The 17,910-nt window shown below is 39.9% G+C and overlaps 1 protein-coding gene across 2 annotated transcripts in view; it reads right to left on the reverse strand.

The window, feature by feature from the left end:
• Positions 1-102: 102 nt before the first annotated feature.
• Positions 103-17,910, reverse strand: part of LEO1 (LEO1 homolog, Paf1/RNA polymerase II complex component) — a 33,083-nt gene continuing 15,275 nt past the window's right edge. Inside the window, exons 5-12 of one of the 2 annotated variants that reach the window (XM_045506255.2) lie at positions 16,620-16,765; positions 15,782-15,866; positions 12,721-12,815; positions 12,055-12,189; positions 10,763-10,898; positions 8,683-8,869; positions 6,144-6,241; positions 103-341 (exon numbers count right to left, since the gene is read on the reverse strand). In XM_045506255.2, coding sequence (XP_045362211.1) covers positions 273-341; positions 6,144-6,241; positions 8,683-8,869; positions 10,763-10,898; positions 12,055-12,189; positions 12,721-12,815; positions 15,782-15,866; positions 16,620-16,765 — 951 coding nt within the window. In that variant the 3' untranslated portion in view covers positions 103-272. Of the gene's footprint in view, positions 346-6,143; positions 6,242-8,682; positions 8,870-10,762; positions 10,899-12,054; positions 12,190-12,720; positions 12,816-15,781; positions 15,867-16,619; positions 16,766-17,910 lie in introns of both variants that reach the window. The other variant, XM_010969507.3, reaches the window with a different exon arrangement.

Genomic DNA, 17,910 nt, shown 5'->3' on the forward strand with positions numbered 1-17,910 from the left:
TTCTTTGTGGGGCCTGGAAGAATTCACTGAAACCTGCAACTCAGTGTAAAGCATTAACAAAGTCAACCTGCTTTGGGAGGAGTCAATTTCTTAAACAGAGACTTGCTTTTTAAATTTTTTTTATTACAATTAAAATTACACAAGAGCAAATCAATGTATTTCAATCAAAATAACTCATGTTTACATCATATTTATAAAACAAACTGTACAATAAAATATATAGTTTTCACATTTTGCACTTCAGTCATCATCTTCTTCCTCTTCATCGCTGATCACATACTTCTTATGCTTTTTATTTGCTTTATCATCATCTTCTGCTTTTCTCTTTCCAGAAGGTTCACCTTCCTAAACAGATAAAAATTTTCAAAATCTAGAAGTTCATAGAGAATAGTTCTAGAAGGGTTTATCAAAAGTAGCTCTGAGCTGAATGACCCTCTGAAAACCCAAAATAAAATAACTGGTTTAACTAGAACATTTACCAGATGAATGAAACCAGTGGTTAAGGACATGGCCAGTTTCCAAATCTGCAAGTACTGAGGTGTTCAAATATGACTACACAGAGTAATTACAAACTAACTCTAAAATCCGACTTCAGGGCCATGAGGGAGAACTAAGGAGCTGTGGCCCAGTCCCGCAGAGGGAAGCCGCTGTACATGGCGGCAGGCACGCGGGAAGCTGCACACAGGCTCTGCCCTGCCAGGGGCCAGGCTCTGCCCACGAAGCCAGCCTACACAGCCACGTGTCCTGCTGAGAAGTTTTACCATGCTCAAGTAATCACTGAGACGTTTTAAGCAGTTCACCTCTTCAGTATCTAAAATTCAGTATTTTAAAGACTGTCCATTTTTTTTAAATAACAATGTCTTCTTTTGGAGGTACTAAAAATTCACATTTTTAAAAAAATACTTGAAAAAATTAAAGGCCTTCATATACAAGTTCTCACTGTTTAAAAAATCATGTTGTACAGTGTTCTAACAGAAACAAAGAATTCAGTAAGTTATTTAAAAACAATTTTTACAGAACTCAAACATACTGACATCTAAATAATATCAACTATTAATTAAAATGAAATGATACTGAATATGACATTCTAGAACTGTCTTAACTAGACTCCTCACCAGAAATTAAACAGGGCAAACAGTTTGGAGGCTAAAGCCAGACAAGGCCAGGCCTCTGACTACCTGTGCAGAGAGGGCTTCCCGGCGCGGCACACGAGCCGGCACGCCCACTTCCCGGTGGTGCCCATGGCTGGCCCCCGAGGAGCGAGATACCATCTCACACTTGTTTCCTGCCTTACTATCCCAAGTGTATCCCCACAGACCTGAAGCCACAGGAGAATTCAAAGGGGAAAGGTACGAATCCACAGCCGCAATTGCTCCCCAGCTGGCAGCGGTAAAGTTACCCCAACAGCAGGACTGGAGGATGCTTCCCGCCCCAGGCCGTGACAAGCCTCCCTTCTACTCCTCGGCCTGTGGCAAATGCAGATGCTTCTCTCCCAACCCCACATCAGCAAAGGCAAAGAGCATGCTCCCTCCCCCACCACTTGTCTTTTCATTTATTTTCAGCTGAAGACTCTCACCTTACACGCTTCACATGCAAGCCTGTTTGTGGCAACCTTCCCCCCCACCCCGGTAAACTTCAGTGTGTATGGTCTCTTCAGCTCTAACATTCTTTAACGAGTTTAAATTGAGTGAATAACAGAATAACCAGCATAGTGTTTCTTAAAGGTGGTCGAGCCCATCCTAAAGGACCCCAGGCAGGGCCCAGCGGCTGGGAGGTCAGGAGCAAGGTCAAACCTCTCCCAGAGTCTAATCAGCACCAGTTCTAATCCACTATCTGGGGTAAGACACCCCGGAATTCTGCTTTGAAAATCCTCCCAGGACTGAGTTCCCCGGCAGCTACAGGCAGGAACAGTAAGCATGCAGGCCTGCCGCTCCCAGGACTTCGAAAGTGAGCGGCAACCTTCAGGAGACTTCATTTTGTGAAATTAGGGATGTGGGATTCTGCCTTCCTGAATTTAGCGGGAATAAGTCCCTGTGCCATGTAAATGCAACAAATGACAAAAGCACTCAGATGAACATAAAGCTTGCTAATATAGCCACGAATACAGGTCCCTATAGACATAGGAACAGGCAGCCCAGTTATGAAGGAGCCATCTTCTGTAAACTCACATTATAAACCAGCTCCCAGAGTTTAAACCAAAATATACCTAAGAATATACATAAAGAAGGGTGTCAAAGTGTAAGAGACCAACACCAAGAGTGTCAAGGCTTCCAGGGAAACACATTCAGAATCCCAATCACGGGAAAGCCCCACACCAGAGGGGCAGCTGGGACCACCCTGGTCCCAAGTCGCTGACGGCTCCATGAACAGAGGGGGCTCTAACAGGCGAGGCAGGGCTGCCAAGGGGGGAGTGGGGGTTCCATGAGGCAGAGGGAAGGAGGAGGGAAGAGAGACGCAGAGAAACCAGACCACCGACACCACATCCTGGCCAGTCCTCGGCAGGTCGCCTCTTTCGCACAAGAAAGCTTGTGCGTGACGCCCTTCCTTCCCGCTGTCTGCATGTTCCTTTTCACGTTCCTTACCCCCTTCCAGTGTTTCTCCTCCTACCCATCCTTTTATTTTTGGAGTAATTTAGGTTTTCTAAAGTTTTCACTGCTTACAAAAATAAGGGAAGATAAGAAGCTCCATGTTCCTCCTCCTTTGTAACTTAGACCCTGACTCACTGCAAGCACCGTGATACCCACTTTCATATCTGTTACTCACTATCATACCGCGACCTTACAGGGCAGCGAGCATAAACCCTACAGAACACATGAGGAACGTGGACATGTGAGATGACTCGCTCAAGGCCATATAAGCTGTAAGGGGTAGCTCCAAGATTCGGCAATCCAGCTCATTCTAATCCACACCCACGCCCTTTCTACCACATCAGGGAATGTCCCAGTAGCATGGCGGCTTGGGGTCTGAGGTCAGGTCTCGCTGTACCTCAGAGGAATGCCTAGGCTCACAGCGCGTGGGTGGGGTTTAGTGTGCAATTAAGGAGAGGGACCTCGGGATATGACCCCATTTCTCTTCTCTCCCCTTGTAACCCAAGCCAGGGTAACTTGAACTGGGGCGATAAGGGGAGAAAGAGGCAGAGGTTGGGAGGTGTAGGCAGAAGTAAAATTAAAATCTTCATTGTCAGGAAAGGGGAAGGGAGGGGTTACAGGAAGATGTAATAGCGAGTACTTCAGTGAGGAGGGTAGAGGGGAGCTCCTGGAACAGACAGATAGGAGGCATTTGCAAGAGACATTTTTAAGTCAGGCAGTTACAAGTCTGCAATTGCCCAGCCTAGAAGAAGGCTATTTGATGAATCACATTTTAAAGATCATCTCTCAGAATACTAGGAATAAACAGAAGTCCCTTGGCACTTTTCAATTTTCATTCAGTTTCTGCTTGCCAAGAAATAAAACAGCGTCTGCTTAGATGAAGATTCCTGTTTGCCAATGGTTCAACACACTGTAAATGCATCATTAAGATGTTTTCTATCTAATTTAAAACAAATATGTTGCAGAATAATTTAACAATTTTTGTCCAGTTATCTTCCATAGCATGCCACTTCCAAGAATGACTGGAAAATATTAAAGGTTGTGATTAACAAACAATAATGCAAGAACAAAATTCTGTTTCATAGGAGAAAAGAGCTCAAAGAAGCTCACAGTTCACAGAAGGCCAAAATGATCAAAACACATTAAAATCATGAATAAAAGGAACCCAACAATGTTCCTGCAACACAACAGAACAATCCTTTGACTAACCATCCCACTGAAAATAACAATGAAAAAATATAAACAAACCACTGTGATGGCAAGAAAATAAGGTATAATCAGAGGCAGAAAATTCAGTGAAAGCAAGAACTCACAGAGAGAAGCAAAGCACTGAAGCAGGCTTTCTCTTGAAGGCATTTCCCTAACTGTGCGAACGTGAGCTTTGGATTTTATGCCGCGCAGAGTGCTGAGGACAGGAGACAAAGGCCAAGTGGAACAGATAAAGCAGACCCCAAAGGACTGTATCTTTAGTGTTAAGGTGACCTAGAAGTAAGCCGAGGCCCATTTCTCTGAGGCAGGGGTCAGCACAACTTTTTGATAAAGGGCCTGATAGTAAATGTCTTAGGCTTTACAAGACAGATGGTTTCTGTTGCAGCTAATCAATTCTGTCACTGTAGAAGAAAAACATCCACAGACAATACATAAATGAATAAGCACGAGTGGTTTCCAAAAAACCTTTATTTGAAAAAACAGGTGGCAGGCCAGATTAGGTCAGTGGAATGTAATTTGCCAATCCCTGTTCTAAATGACTGCAAGGCTAATTTGTAATCTCAAACATTAGAACTAATTAACAGGGAATTAAAATTTAAAATTCTGGGAGAATTCATAACCACAAGTCAGAACTCATACTTCCAATAAAACTAAAAAGACTTTATTCCTAAGACTATAAAGTGGTCGGGCAGCAGATGCCTGGCAGAAGCAGATACATGTCATCTTTGGGGGAATCCATCAATCTAGGCTACATAAATTCCCACTGATCTGAGCTAAGCAAATCAATAGTTTAATCACAGAACACATGGAGAAATAAGTCATCACGAAATAGAGTGAACAGAAGTAACAGGCAGTAAAATCACACATGTAAAGACTTCAGACGTTAGAATTATCAGATATAAAAGACCCATACATGTAGGCTTAAGATATTTAAAGGCATAAAAAAGCAGAAATTGAAAAATATTAGATAGGAGGAGGAGTTTTAAAAATGACCAATTTATAAAAGAAATTAAACCTCTAGAAATAAAAATTAAAATAATTAAATTAAAAATGTAATGAAAGAAAGATTAACAACATATTAGACACAGCTGAAGAAAGAAGAAATGAGCTAGAACACCCAGAATATAGAGACAAAAACCTGAAAAATATGAAATAAAGACTGAGAGTCATGGAGGATAAAGTGAAAAAGAATAACATGCATCTAATCAGAGTTTCATGAAGAAAGGAAAGACAGAATGGTACAGAAGTAGTATCTGAAGAATAGTTGGCTGAGAAATTTTCAGAACCAGTGAAAGATACCAATCTACAGATTCAGGAAGTCTAATGAATCCCAAATAGAAAAATAGAGATACAAAATAGATACCACAGTAAAATTCAAGAACACCAAAGATAACAACAATCTAAAAAGACTTAAATAAGTAAGTCCTGGGGATATAACGTACAGCACACAGACTATAGTTCATAACACTGTACTGTAAAGTTAAAGTCACTAAGAGCATAGATCTTACAAGTTCTCATCACAAGAAAAAAAAAATGTGTAACTATTGTGACTCATTGTGCTGATCATTTTGCAATATGTACACATACCGATCAAATCATTACATTGTACACCAGAACTACTACAATGCTATATAAGTAACATATACAATGCTATATATTTATGTAATCTATATGTTCTATAATTTATACAACATAAAATATGTATTATATATAATTTACATGTTATCTAATTAACATATAATGTCAATTATATCTCAAAAAAAATACTTAAAATTTCACAGCACCTGTACTGTTATAATTCGAAAAGGATATGGTTAAAAATACAAGTTAAAATTCCTCTGGAATTTTTATTATTTCAATAATAGATGGAAATGCATTTTACCGAATCACTCAATGCTATTTCAAATATCAGTTCATCTAATTAAAAAGAAAACAGGTTTTTTCTATCATAACAATTATGTCTCTAATTTTAAAAATACACTGAAAATAAACAAAAAGAGAAAAAGAAGAGATATACTGTCTGATCTACCCACTCTAATGATTTCTCGTTCTCTAGTGGAGCCCTGCTATCTCAGGGCCACGTGTCTTTTCCCACAGGCCTTTGCATCTACCTGGCAGGCCCACCCTAACAATCTTCAACTCCCAGCAAGAGGGCACCTTCTCTGGGCACAGATGTCAGACCCTTCTCTGGGCCACTCCCAGTCCTGTTACTGCATTTATCTCACTGAGTTTCAGTGAAGTGTGTAGACTTAAGTCTGTACTCTTGGGCTGTGAGCTCCTCTTCATTCCAGGATTTGACTTACAGGTACAAGGCAAACCTCTAGAACTGAATAAATTTGGTCTTACCTCATCACTGGTGAGTTTTTTTGCTTTGAGTAATCTCTGAGCCTTATCTTCTTCTGATCCCTCATCACTGTCTGACGAATAGATTCTGGCTCGTTCCTCTGAAAGCAAAGGAATAAGATTTGTGAGTGACTTTCAAAGAAAGTTTTCTATTCATTCTTGGATTTTTTTTCTGATGGATACCTTTAGTTCCTTCTGTACATTTTTTCCAGAGGAAACAAATAATTAATTTTTTTTTATTTAAAGGTAAATATAAGTTTAAATATGTTGAAATGAAGCACTTATTCTCTCAAAACATAAGCAGATTTATCTGATCACTTTTAAACATTAAAAAGGCTTGGATGCAAGATGATTAAAGAGACCACTACTCTTCCAAAATAAGTTTTTAAAGCCTAAGGCAGTCTTTCACTGGAGTAACAGTTAATTCCAAAGTAAGATTTGAAAATAAAAGCAAGAGGTGGTTTCCTGGTCCTGCAAACAGCACTTGTTGCCTGGTGGACATTTCAAAGGGAGGTGTTGATAAGTAACAGTCTACACTGATGCCCAAGCCCAGGTGAACCGCAGGTCGAATGAGAGCAGCTGAGGTCAGAGCAGCCCCTCACCTCAGAACCCAGAGCCCTCCCTTCCTCCCAGCTCCCTGCCTGTCTGACTACTGGACAGAACTGTACGCTGATGAACTTGTCTTAGACTTTTTAATCTCTGGGGAACTGATACAAAATAACTCTCCCCTGTTGAAAATATCCTCAATGGTTTTTGTTTTTATTTAGTTTATTTATTGCCACAATCTTTTCTGTGGGAAACTGGCACTAACAAAAAATAAAAAGTCTCTGTACTACAGTCCTGAAACAAATAATAAGTAGGTAGGAAGGGTGTAATAGTTCACTAGAACAAATGCAGTCACTGTAAAAACAAAAAAAAAAAAAAAAAAAAGAGAGAGAGAGAAAGGACTTTCATAGGAAGGTCAGAAAAGGGGGAAATTGGGTGTTCTTATAATTTATCATTCTAACAGGGCAAACCCTTACATTGTACAGTGATTCCCAAAGCTCTATCAAAGCTAATCTGGGGAGGATTAGATCCTCATTTCACAGATGGGAAACACAGTATTCAGAGATATGAAGTCACTTGCCCGGAGCTGATGAGTGGTAAGAACACTGACAATAGTTTTCGGTAACATTTATTTAGTACTTGTTATATGCCAAGCGTTAGAAGAACTACTTTATATGTATTATATCACTTCTCAAAATAACCTCATGGTGTAAATGCTATTGCCAATAGGTTGTGTTTTTCCTACTGAGGTAACAGAAGGGAGGTATTATAACTTTCCAAAAGTCATCCAACTAAAAAGTGGCAGAGCTGAGATCAGAGCCGGCAGACTCAGGAGTCCAATCCAAGTCTTCCACCTTCAGGCTCAGTCTGCTTTTCAGCATGACATTTTGCTGCTGGCTATGGAGAAACTTCTGGAGGCAATCTTGTGGCTGAGACAGATGCCTCAGAAGTCTGATCACCTTGGTTCCAGAACTGTCTATGTACTGACTGAATGTCTTTGGGAAAGCCAATCAACCTCTCAAAGACTCCGTTTCCTCAATAAGAACAAGACAAAAATTCATTTTGCTAAGTGAATTAAGCAGCACAGAGAAAGACAAATGCTGTATGATCTCACTTACATGTGAGATTTAAAAAAACAAAAACAAAAAAACAAGCTCATAGATACAGAGAAGAGATTAGTGGTTTGCCAGAGGTGTGGTACTCAGGGTGGGGGAAAAGGATGAAGGGAGTCAAAAGGCACAAATTCCAGTTACAAGTCCTGGGGATGTAATGTACAGTGTGTTGACTAAAGTTGATGATATTGAACTGCATATTTCAAAGTTGCTAAGAGAGCAGATCTTAAAAGTTCCTATCATAAGAAAAAAAATCCTGCAACTACCTTTGGTGGCAGAAGTTAACTAGACTTATTATGGTGATCAATTCACAACATACACAAATATCCAATTATTAGGTTGTACACCTGAAACTTTAATATAATGTTATTAGTTTAGTACTCAATTTAAGAACAAGACAATAGTAGTAACTGGGTCACAACACTGTTATGAGGGTCAAATGGGATACACGTTTGAGTGTTTGCCTGGGATTTAGCATGTGCTGAATAAATAAATGTTAACCAGTATAAATTACTTGTACTTGTGAAAGAAGGGAATGTGCGATGGAGTACTTAAAGAAAACACATGTATTTTCTGAACTTCTTGATTCCTAGAGGGTAATAAAAAAAAAGTTGAGCAAAGTTCCAAATATAATTGGCAGGCTTTCAAACCAGAAAGCAGAAGCTTGAGGGACAAGTCTGAAAGTCAAAGCACAAGCAGCTTCTACCCTTTCAGGCTCACCAGAAAGAGTTCCACAATGACTAGCCCTTTAGACTTTGAAATGTCTCACTCATTAACGCTGGTTCCTTAAACATAAAATATCCAGTGACTCAGCATTCAGAGTATGCTGAATGCAAAGATAATTCCTGGACCCAAAATGAAATTTAATTTCTGCACAAACTCACCTCGAATGCCCCCTTTGTATCGGTTTTTAATGGCGGCCAAGCTGATGGACTCCTCGCCTTCCTCCTCCTCGTCGTATCGGTCAGGTTCCAGGTAACTAGCACTCAGACCCCGCTGGTGCTGTTTCTCTCTCATTCGGCGCTGCTGAGATTCCCTACGAATAGAAGCCCTCAAACGTTCTTCTTCTTTCTGTAAAGAAGCAAATAAACTACTGAACTTGAAAAAAAAAAATGAACTGGCTTAGCGCCCACTTGAAACTATTTCACTATAAAGGACACATAAATGCCTAGCCCAGGATAACACCCACTCCCTGTCCTGGATACAGTTCTCTCCATCCGACACCTCTGTTAACCAGACACAGGCATCGTCTTAATTGGTTCTAAGGTGTGAAGACAACACAAGGGTGAAGGACAGAGGTTCCCTCATACCAACCGCCCCATCGGAACAGGCACAGGTTCGGCCGTGGGCTCAGCCGTGTCCCCTGTGCTGCCCGTCAGAGCCCAGCCAGCCGCCACCCAGCAGGTGCCTGAGGCAGGCGGTTTCTCTTCGCCCCTGCGACGGACACCTGACTTGCCCAGGCTCCACCAAACTACCGTGGTGCCCAGATATTCCTGTCTGGGCCCCTCAACCCAGAGAGCTCCCCACAGCTCCTGACGGCAGGATGCAGGATGGGGAGGTTCTGGGGAGGTCCCTGAGCCCCAAAGTAGAACTTTCGTTCCTGTCCATCAGCCTGGCGGTCCACACGATGGGGTTCACACGGCAGGGCCGGGGAGAGGTCAGGGATATTCTGGCATTTCTTTGATTCCTCATTTAATTGCTCTGTATTACTGCATACAGCTCTAATTCTGTTGCTAGGCATAGTTTCATTAAGCAGTATGTGGCTGTATGGAGTATAGTGTAAAAAACCAGTGTCAGCAGTCAGGGATTAAGAACCAACTAGCTGACTCCTTTTGCATTTCCACGGAAGCTGGGGGAAGTGAAGGAGGGCCTGGGGGATCTCCCAAGGTGATCCTGGAGTATGCAGGTCCCTCCAGCTCCCCTACCTTCAGAAGAAAAGGGAGGGAAATGGAGCAAGAAGTGAGACTCCAAAGTCAATGCCCCATACACCAGTGGGTTAGGCACTGCTACAGAATATGACGGAGTTAACCTGCCTTGTGAACAAAATATATAGGCAGGGACCCAGGGGCAAAAAAACTTCAGCTGATGGCAAGATTAGTTAAAAAAAAAAAAAAAAGTCTTGAGGCAACTAGAGTGTTTTATCCTCACTATGCCCTGCTGCACTAAGGAATTACATTGCATGAAGCAGGCAGGGCAGTGGCCAAGATCTAGCAGGGATCAGAGAAGGCAAAGAATGAGACTGCCGCACTGCCCAGCTTCCCAGACCAAGTGCTGCAGGGAAGGCCAACGGTGTCGATACAAGCACATGCTCCATTGCTTAGTGGCAATGCCCCAGTATTGAGTTTGTACCTAATTGACAGTTAAGTCAAATTTGAAAATCTACCAGGTAGAATGTTATAAACTGACCTTAAAAACCACAAGCTATTCTTTGCCTGATTTTCCTTTAGGCATTCCCCCATTCAAACTTCTGGTCTATTTATGTTTTATTTAGACTAAATCACTAGCATTTATGCTGGCTTTTGACATGCACTCTAAACCAGACATGGATGATTTGATCATCCTTGAAATTATCTGTGAAAGTTCAGTCACTAGTTAGCCAAACTCAGGACCTGGTGGGAGAGAACCCAAGCCAGGGTCTGTTTTAGGACCATCACCATATCATCCGCTTGCCAAATGCTTAGGAAGTGATTCCAGCTCCCTGTTCATGCCAGCTGCAAGGAGAAAGGGTCAGCCAATAAGAGATGATGAGCAACACTTTGGGAAATGTCATTTTTTTTTTGAGTAAAAGTAAATTTATTAGAGAGATGTTCACAGGGAAGGGGGCGGCGGGGGGTTTAAAGTACAAGTAGATACACACTCCACAGACAGAGTACAGGCCATTTTGGAAGGCAAGAGAGAGAGCATGACTTGCGAAATGTTATTCTTAACATACCAAAATTTCAGGATAAAGCTCAGGCAACATACCTTAATCATCTCTGTGCGCTGACATTCAGGATCACGACCAGCCATTGGTAAGATTCTAATCTTCTGCGTCTTTGAACATCTATCTGCAAGTGACAGGGTCATCTTTCTATGTGTGGCACTGTCTGTAGAGTGAGGTCTGCAGGAAATGAACAAAAACACCTGTTTACCAAATACATTTGTGAGCCAGTCATATCAACACCACCAAAACAGGGGGCCAGTGACCATTTCCTATTCTCTAGAAAAAACAGGCAGGGACACAAAACAATATACTAGGCAGGGACTCTGAACTTTCTTCATTCTGTAGCTCACTAAAATATTCTTATCTCACAGGTAAAATGAAATACAGAAAGCTGCAGTGAAAAAGTCTTGCACAGCACAGTCATCCTCTAGAAGCAGTAAATGGATGGGTTCAAGCAGCATTTATTCATTGCATACTGAGTTTACTGAATACAGCTAAGCACTGTGTTTTTGTATTTTACATGTTGTATGACTTCACTGTCATAGCTTCTCTATGAGGTAATTTTTACATTTTATTTCTCAGGAAACTGAGGCAAAGAAAAGTTGATAAAGTTGCACAGTCATGCAAGTGGAAATGGGACTCAGATACACATCTGATTGCAAAGCCTTTAATTTTGACCACTACAATTCTCAAAAATCGAAGTCACCATTGAGAATACCGTGCCCTCCCTAAAGGTAAGCATTACACAAGGAGGATGGTCTGCTTAGAATCAAGAAAAGAAAAACATGAGCATTTCACTGTAGTGCCTACGCTGTCTAGAGAAGGGGAACACTCTCACCAGCTGACCTGAGGATCCCGGGTGGCTTAGGAGACACATGCCTGGACTGGTAATGGATACAGCAGCCTGAAGAGCGAGATGACCTCAACCTCCACACCCACCAACTTACTGCCTTTCCTCTGATCGTGTGCACACTAACAACCTCAAATTATCAGTCAGCCTCCCAGATCAATGTTTCAAAAAAGAAATACACACTGACCAGCAAGTATTCTTGGGCCTCTTGACAATTAGAGTAATCACTGGAATTAATAAACTGACATTCTGCCTTACCTAACAGTCTCTTGTAAGTTTGGCTGGCATGACCCAGTTCCTTGTGAAACAGCAACTTTTAGTGTCCCAGACAAAATAAGCCTTTGAACCTTCAGAGCTGAGGACCACATCTTGGTCTTCGGTGAACTAAACTGTGAGGTTATGTCCATCAGGAGTCAGGCATTTTGAACATCTACATTTCACTGCTTTTACTGTAACAAATAATACATTGATGAGAAGAGTTACCTGAATGTGAGTTTGGTCTTAAAGACGGCTTGTCCCTGTAGACCCGTGCCTTGTCTTATAAAAAGGTGGTTGTGATCGCCCTGCAGCGGAGCCTTGTAAACATCAAACACCTCGTTGCCTAAATGCAGGGACATGCTGAAAAGAAGGAACACTTGACATGTTAGCCATAAAGCTTTCATTCTACCATTTTACTTCACTTAAAATGTGATTCAACCGTTGCTTTCTCTCTTTACACAGAATTCAGGGGGAGACTAAAGAAGGCCTGATGTGGAAAACGACCAAAATAGAAGTAAAACACGCTGCACGTTCATGTTCAGACGTGAAACATGCTGTGACATTCACTCAGCCTCTATGACCTTCTCAGTGAACGGTGGTTTTACTAAAGCGTCAACTTACAGTGAGCAGAACACACGGGGAGGGGAGCTGGTCTAACTTTTCCAGAATACTGTGCTGCAGCCAAAGAGGATGATCACATTTTTGCAGCCTGCTTTTAATGTCTTCCACCAGCCTGTGTGACCCTCAACTGCCTATGTATTTCTCCCAGGTTTTCTACACAACGCCAGGGACTAAACAATGGAAATTCTTTAATAAGAGGTGTACCCTGAATAAGGTCTTATTCTAAAACTTGATCCCTCTCAGGCACATTCCGAGTATTTCCATGCTCACCTCCCATCTGACCACTTGACTATCCGAGCATTGCTTTCTTTAATTTCATTTCCTTCTTCATCCCGGCGTATCCTCCATCTTATAGTATTTTCTACCTGTTTTAAAACACAAGTGCCTTAGAACACTGTAGTTTATGCCTCTTCTCTCCTCAAGAGACACATAATCAGAGCATAAGCATGCACAGAAAGTGACAGAAAAACAGATGTTGAAACCATCTTGTCTTAATCACCTAGAGATGTTGGATAAAGTTATCAGGGGTAAAAAATGCTTCAGTGGATTTCTGAGCTTCTTAGTGCTGAAACCACAGAGGGAGCTCAGTGCCAAAGTATATGAGCAGATGCTTAATCTGTAGTAGCCTGTATAAGTTTTAAGACGTAGAAAGAGCTAGGAGGACAAGAAATAAGGCTCGAGGCTATATGAGACAGCAGTTTAGAATTGAGACTCCCTATATAAAGCAGGCTCTCTCATAGAGCTAAAAACCCAATAAATGTGGGACAAAAAACTCTGCCTACTGGCCTAGGGAGACAGGGAAGCTTCCCACATACGGATAAGGAAAAAGCAGCATCTTATGAAAATAAAAAAAATGCAGGTATGAGAAGATTTAGAGTCTAACTTTATGTTAGTTTTAAGCGTGGCAAACACCAGGCAGATTTGGAAAATATTCAAGAGCTTCCTAAAATGAAAATCACTGTTCTTGAAATTAAAAGCTCAATGGGACTTCCAGGAAAATATAGCGCACTAAATGCATGTAGTTTCCCTGCTGCTTCCTGGAAACGCACTAAAAGAACAGTGAAGAATTAAAAAAGGATACGCCACAGGGATAAAGAGAATGGGAATTAAGATGGCATCAAAGAGAAGTCAACATTTTGAAAATCTGAGCCCAGACTTCCCTATGCCTGTGCCACCCCCTAGCCCTAAAAGCAGCTGCCCCCACTGTCACTTAGATTTTCCAGATCTCCTCTGTTAGCTGCAAATGCCTTTGCAATTGGGTCCTAATGCTTTCCTTCCACTTTTCCCCCTGCCTTCTTTATTCCTCACTAGATAAACAGCTTAGAAGCTGGCAGATTAAAGAGTTTAGTAATAGTCATGAATTAACTATGATGCCATATCTGAGATTTTTCTTCAAATAGTCTGGGTAAGGTGGGGTGGGGAATACAGGTGAAATGAGGTGTCCCACCCGACAACCACTGAAGCGAGGGATGGGTCCATGAGAGTTTATTATACTATTCTCACTATATTTGTATCTGTTTAAATTATTCTTTAATAAAGGAAACAAAACAAAATGATTTGTTACTATTCCTGCCTTCCCTCTCATACAAAACAGGTTAGCCACATATAAATATGAAAACACATATGGGCCACTATTAACTGAGAACCATTTTGAAAAATGTTTCCTATTATATAGGGAGATTCAAATAATAATGAAGCTATGATAGGATACACTGCTAGGTCTCACCCCATTGGGATGAAAAACATATTAAAGTACTATAAAGACAGCAGACCTCACAGAGGTACATAAATGGTACCTGGTTCTTTGTCCCTTAAAGAATTAATTACACCACCAACTGACTCTAACTCACTGAATGGTCAGCCTAGTCTCAAGAACAACACTCAAGGAACCAAGGGTCCAGGTACACACGAAGGTTTTAAAAAAACAGCAGCCTGTTATACACTTACATTCTGTACTCTAAGCACCAAGGTTTTAGAGTTAAATATTTATTTCTAAACTTTGATGCTTATACTACAGTCTGCTATTACATGGTCTTAAAATATATAGATATATGACATTCACTGACGTATCATGATAGAATGTAAGGGGAAAATGCAAAAAAATCAATAAAACCTAAATACATAAGGAACTATCACATTAATTTATATAAATGATGGGAAACAAAAGCAGTAGAATAATGCCAGAGGCACTAAAACAGGCATAAAAAATTCATAATGCTAACCCCAAATCAATAGATTGACATGTTCTGAAGAAAAATATTAAGAGATACCCTAATGGGGAGCAGGGCAGGGGTGGGGGGTGGGAAGCAAGAAAAAGAACAGCAAAAATAAAAAACCAGTCTAAGCACTATACCTGTTACCTGTGTGACTTTAACAGAGTTACTGGTGCCTGTTTATCACCACTTTCTCATTTGATTTACAATTCCATTAAGAAGGAAGAATAGTGAAATTTCACTGAAAAGCTTTTGAAGGCCCATGTGTTTTAGGGGAACCATTTTTACATCAAGGTTTTTTGTGTACTTGTGGATCTATCACACTTAAAGAAATGGAATTATTTTAAAAGTTCAGCCCCTGAATTCTAAGAATGCCAGATTGTCAGTTCTTAACATTCTACAAGCATGTACAATATCCACCAAAAAATAAAGTATTGACAGATAATCCTTCGGATTTAAGAATTTAAAATGCATAGCTCCAGTTGCAATGTCATGAATTTAACTGCTTCTTGTTCTTTGCTACAACTCAGCTTAGAAACATCTGCTTAAACTTACATCCTCCTTGATTAAAGGAAGATTAGAGGCCCTCCTTGGATAGAGGTAACCAGATAGTACAAGGTATCAAAGAGAAGCATTAATAGGAATTTAGTACAATAACATTCTCTCTTAGCAGTGAACAAGAACAGTGGAAGAATACAAAGAGAGCCATACGGTGAAGTATTAGGTACTAGAAATTAATTCTAGAAATAAATTTGTATATGATTTGTTTATCCCTAGATCAAAAAGCCTGAAGAATTTCCCCTTGCAGAAAGCTGCTAGAACTTAACCCACAGTAGATACGGAGGTGGGTTCCAAACACTAAACCACAGTACAACTTATTCTGAAGGAAGTAGCTAATTTTTAAAGCATTAAAAAAGTCTAACAGTGAGAAAAGTGACACTTCTACAGATAAAAAGCTATATATTTTCTTTCTAAAAATATTCTGAAAAGGTAGACAATTTATTTGCTGATAAAACAGGAAACATAGAAAATCATTTTCAAAAGCTCAAATCTCAAGTTAAGATCCTCAGGTTTTACTTTATAAAAAAAAAAGGAAGGAGTAAAGCACAGAATAGCACCTTTAATTTCAACCTGGTTCGACCTTCTTCATCCAGCATTTCCTCATCTTCAAATTCATCTTCATAATATTGAGGATCAAAAGGTCTACAAATTGGTTTTAAAATATACTATTAATTATACTTTTAAGGAATATTATTACTGTTATATAACAACTCTCTCTATAATATACACTATTATACTAAAAAAATCGTAATTCAAAATCATAATGGTCAGATAGCTTCATGTTCAACTTTAAGGAAGTATTCAAATCACTGCACCTCCTTGAAATTTGGTGTTAATACATATTGCTTGAAGTAAATTGCAAGCTAGGCTAAATATTCAAAATAGTCTTTATTCTTACGTAAATCTTCCGAAGAGTAGGCCACACATGCTCTAGCTTTCCACATCATTTTGCTTAGGGAAAAAATTTTAAATTGCACGCGAGCTTGCATGTTACTTAGTGAATAATACCCATCAACACTGTTTAACGATCCAAAAGCATTAGTTTTTCAATCCACAACAGCTGTTACAATGGACATTAGCAATTTCTCTAGCAAATTTTACCACTCTCAGTTTCAGCTTTTTCAGGGCTCCACTAGTCAAAAACACCCAAAGACCTAAGCTATCTGTTAATTCATAAGAAAGTATCAAACTGCTAAAAACAATTACACGCATTAAGTCTCTTTACCAATAGTCCATACTTTTTCCATCACAGGATATACTCGATTTATTTTTTCAGAGATACATAATCAGTTTTCCATTTTGTGATTAGTCAACTCATACAAAATAAGAATAATATCAGCATTCTATTTATTTCTATCCAACATTAAAAAACACACTTTTAAGTGATCCCCTTACCTGGGCTCTACACTGAGAAAGTTGGGTAGCTTAACAAAATATAAGTCATTTCCTAAATCAGTGTTCACTTTGGGTATTTCTACTTCTATTCTGGTCTCAGGAATTGGCTCCTCCTCCTGTTGATCCTGAGGCAATCCATTTTCATCCTAGTAAAAGAGTCACAGAATTTTAGAGCTTGATGGACCTTAGAGATGGCCTAGCTCAACTTCCACACTTTAATTACTTTGGCAGGCAAGAAGCATATGAAAACACCACTTTATCCATCCCTATTAACCACAATATCCATCCCTACCAACCAAATCCCCAAAAATCTCATGGAAAATGAGATCAGTTTGGAAGCACCAATATTAAAAAAATCTCTTTTGTGATAAATCTATCTTCCACATATTCACCAACAAAAATGTGAAATTAATTGACACTTCAATATGAAGTCACTCTATCAATTAAAACTAGAGAAGATTATCAGAGGGACGGGGTGGGTGGGAAGGGACAGACTGGGATTTCAAAATGTAGAATAGATAACCAAGGTTGTACTGTGTAGCACAGGGAAATATATACAGGATCTTGTGGTGGCTCACAGCAAAAGAGAATGTGACAATGAATGTATGTACATTCATGTATGACTGAAAAATTGTGCTCTACACTGGAATTTGACACAACATTGTAAAATGACTATAACTCAATAAAAAATGTTTAAAAAATAATAATACAAAAAAATAAAATAAAATCAGAGAAGATTATCAACATAACACACACTCACTGGCATGAACAACAAAAACATTCAAATCAATGGTTCTCAAAGTCTAGTCTCTTAAGGTGTGACACCAACTTAATGCTGGGCAGGCAGTTCTTTTTTCTTTTTTCTTTTTTTAACCCATTTTTCCCCAACAGTAACATCTCACAAAACTATTATACAATATCACAACCAGGAGAGTGACCCTGATACAGGCAGATACAGAACATTTCCATCACCATAAAGATTCACGTCACCCTCTTACAGCCACTTGCCCTCATTCTTACTTAATCTCAGACAACTGTTAATCTCTTCTCCATTTCTATAATTCTGTCATTTCAAGAATGTTATTTAAGTGCATTCATTCAGTATGTAACTTTTGGGACTGGCTTTTTCTCACTCAGCCTGGAATGTCATCCAAGCTGTTACGTTTACATTTACAATGGTAAAATCCTTTTCATTGCTGAGTAGTATTCCAAGAATGGATGCGCCAGGGCAGTTTTTTCTACTCCCCCTTATAACCACAAGTTCCCTACATAACCGAGAAAGTCATCTATT

Source organism: Camelus bactrianus, chromosome 6 (genome assembly GCF_048773025.1).
Source record: "Camelus bactrianus isolate YW-2024 breed Bactrian camel chromosome 6, ASM4877302v1, whole genome shotgun sequence".
NCBI classification, from domain to species: Eukaryota; Metazoa; Chordata; class Mammalia; order Artiodactyla; family Camelidae; genus Camelus; species Camelus bactrianus.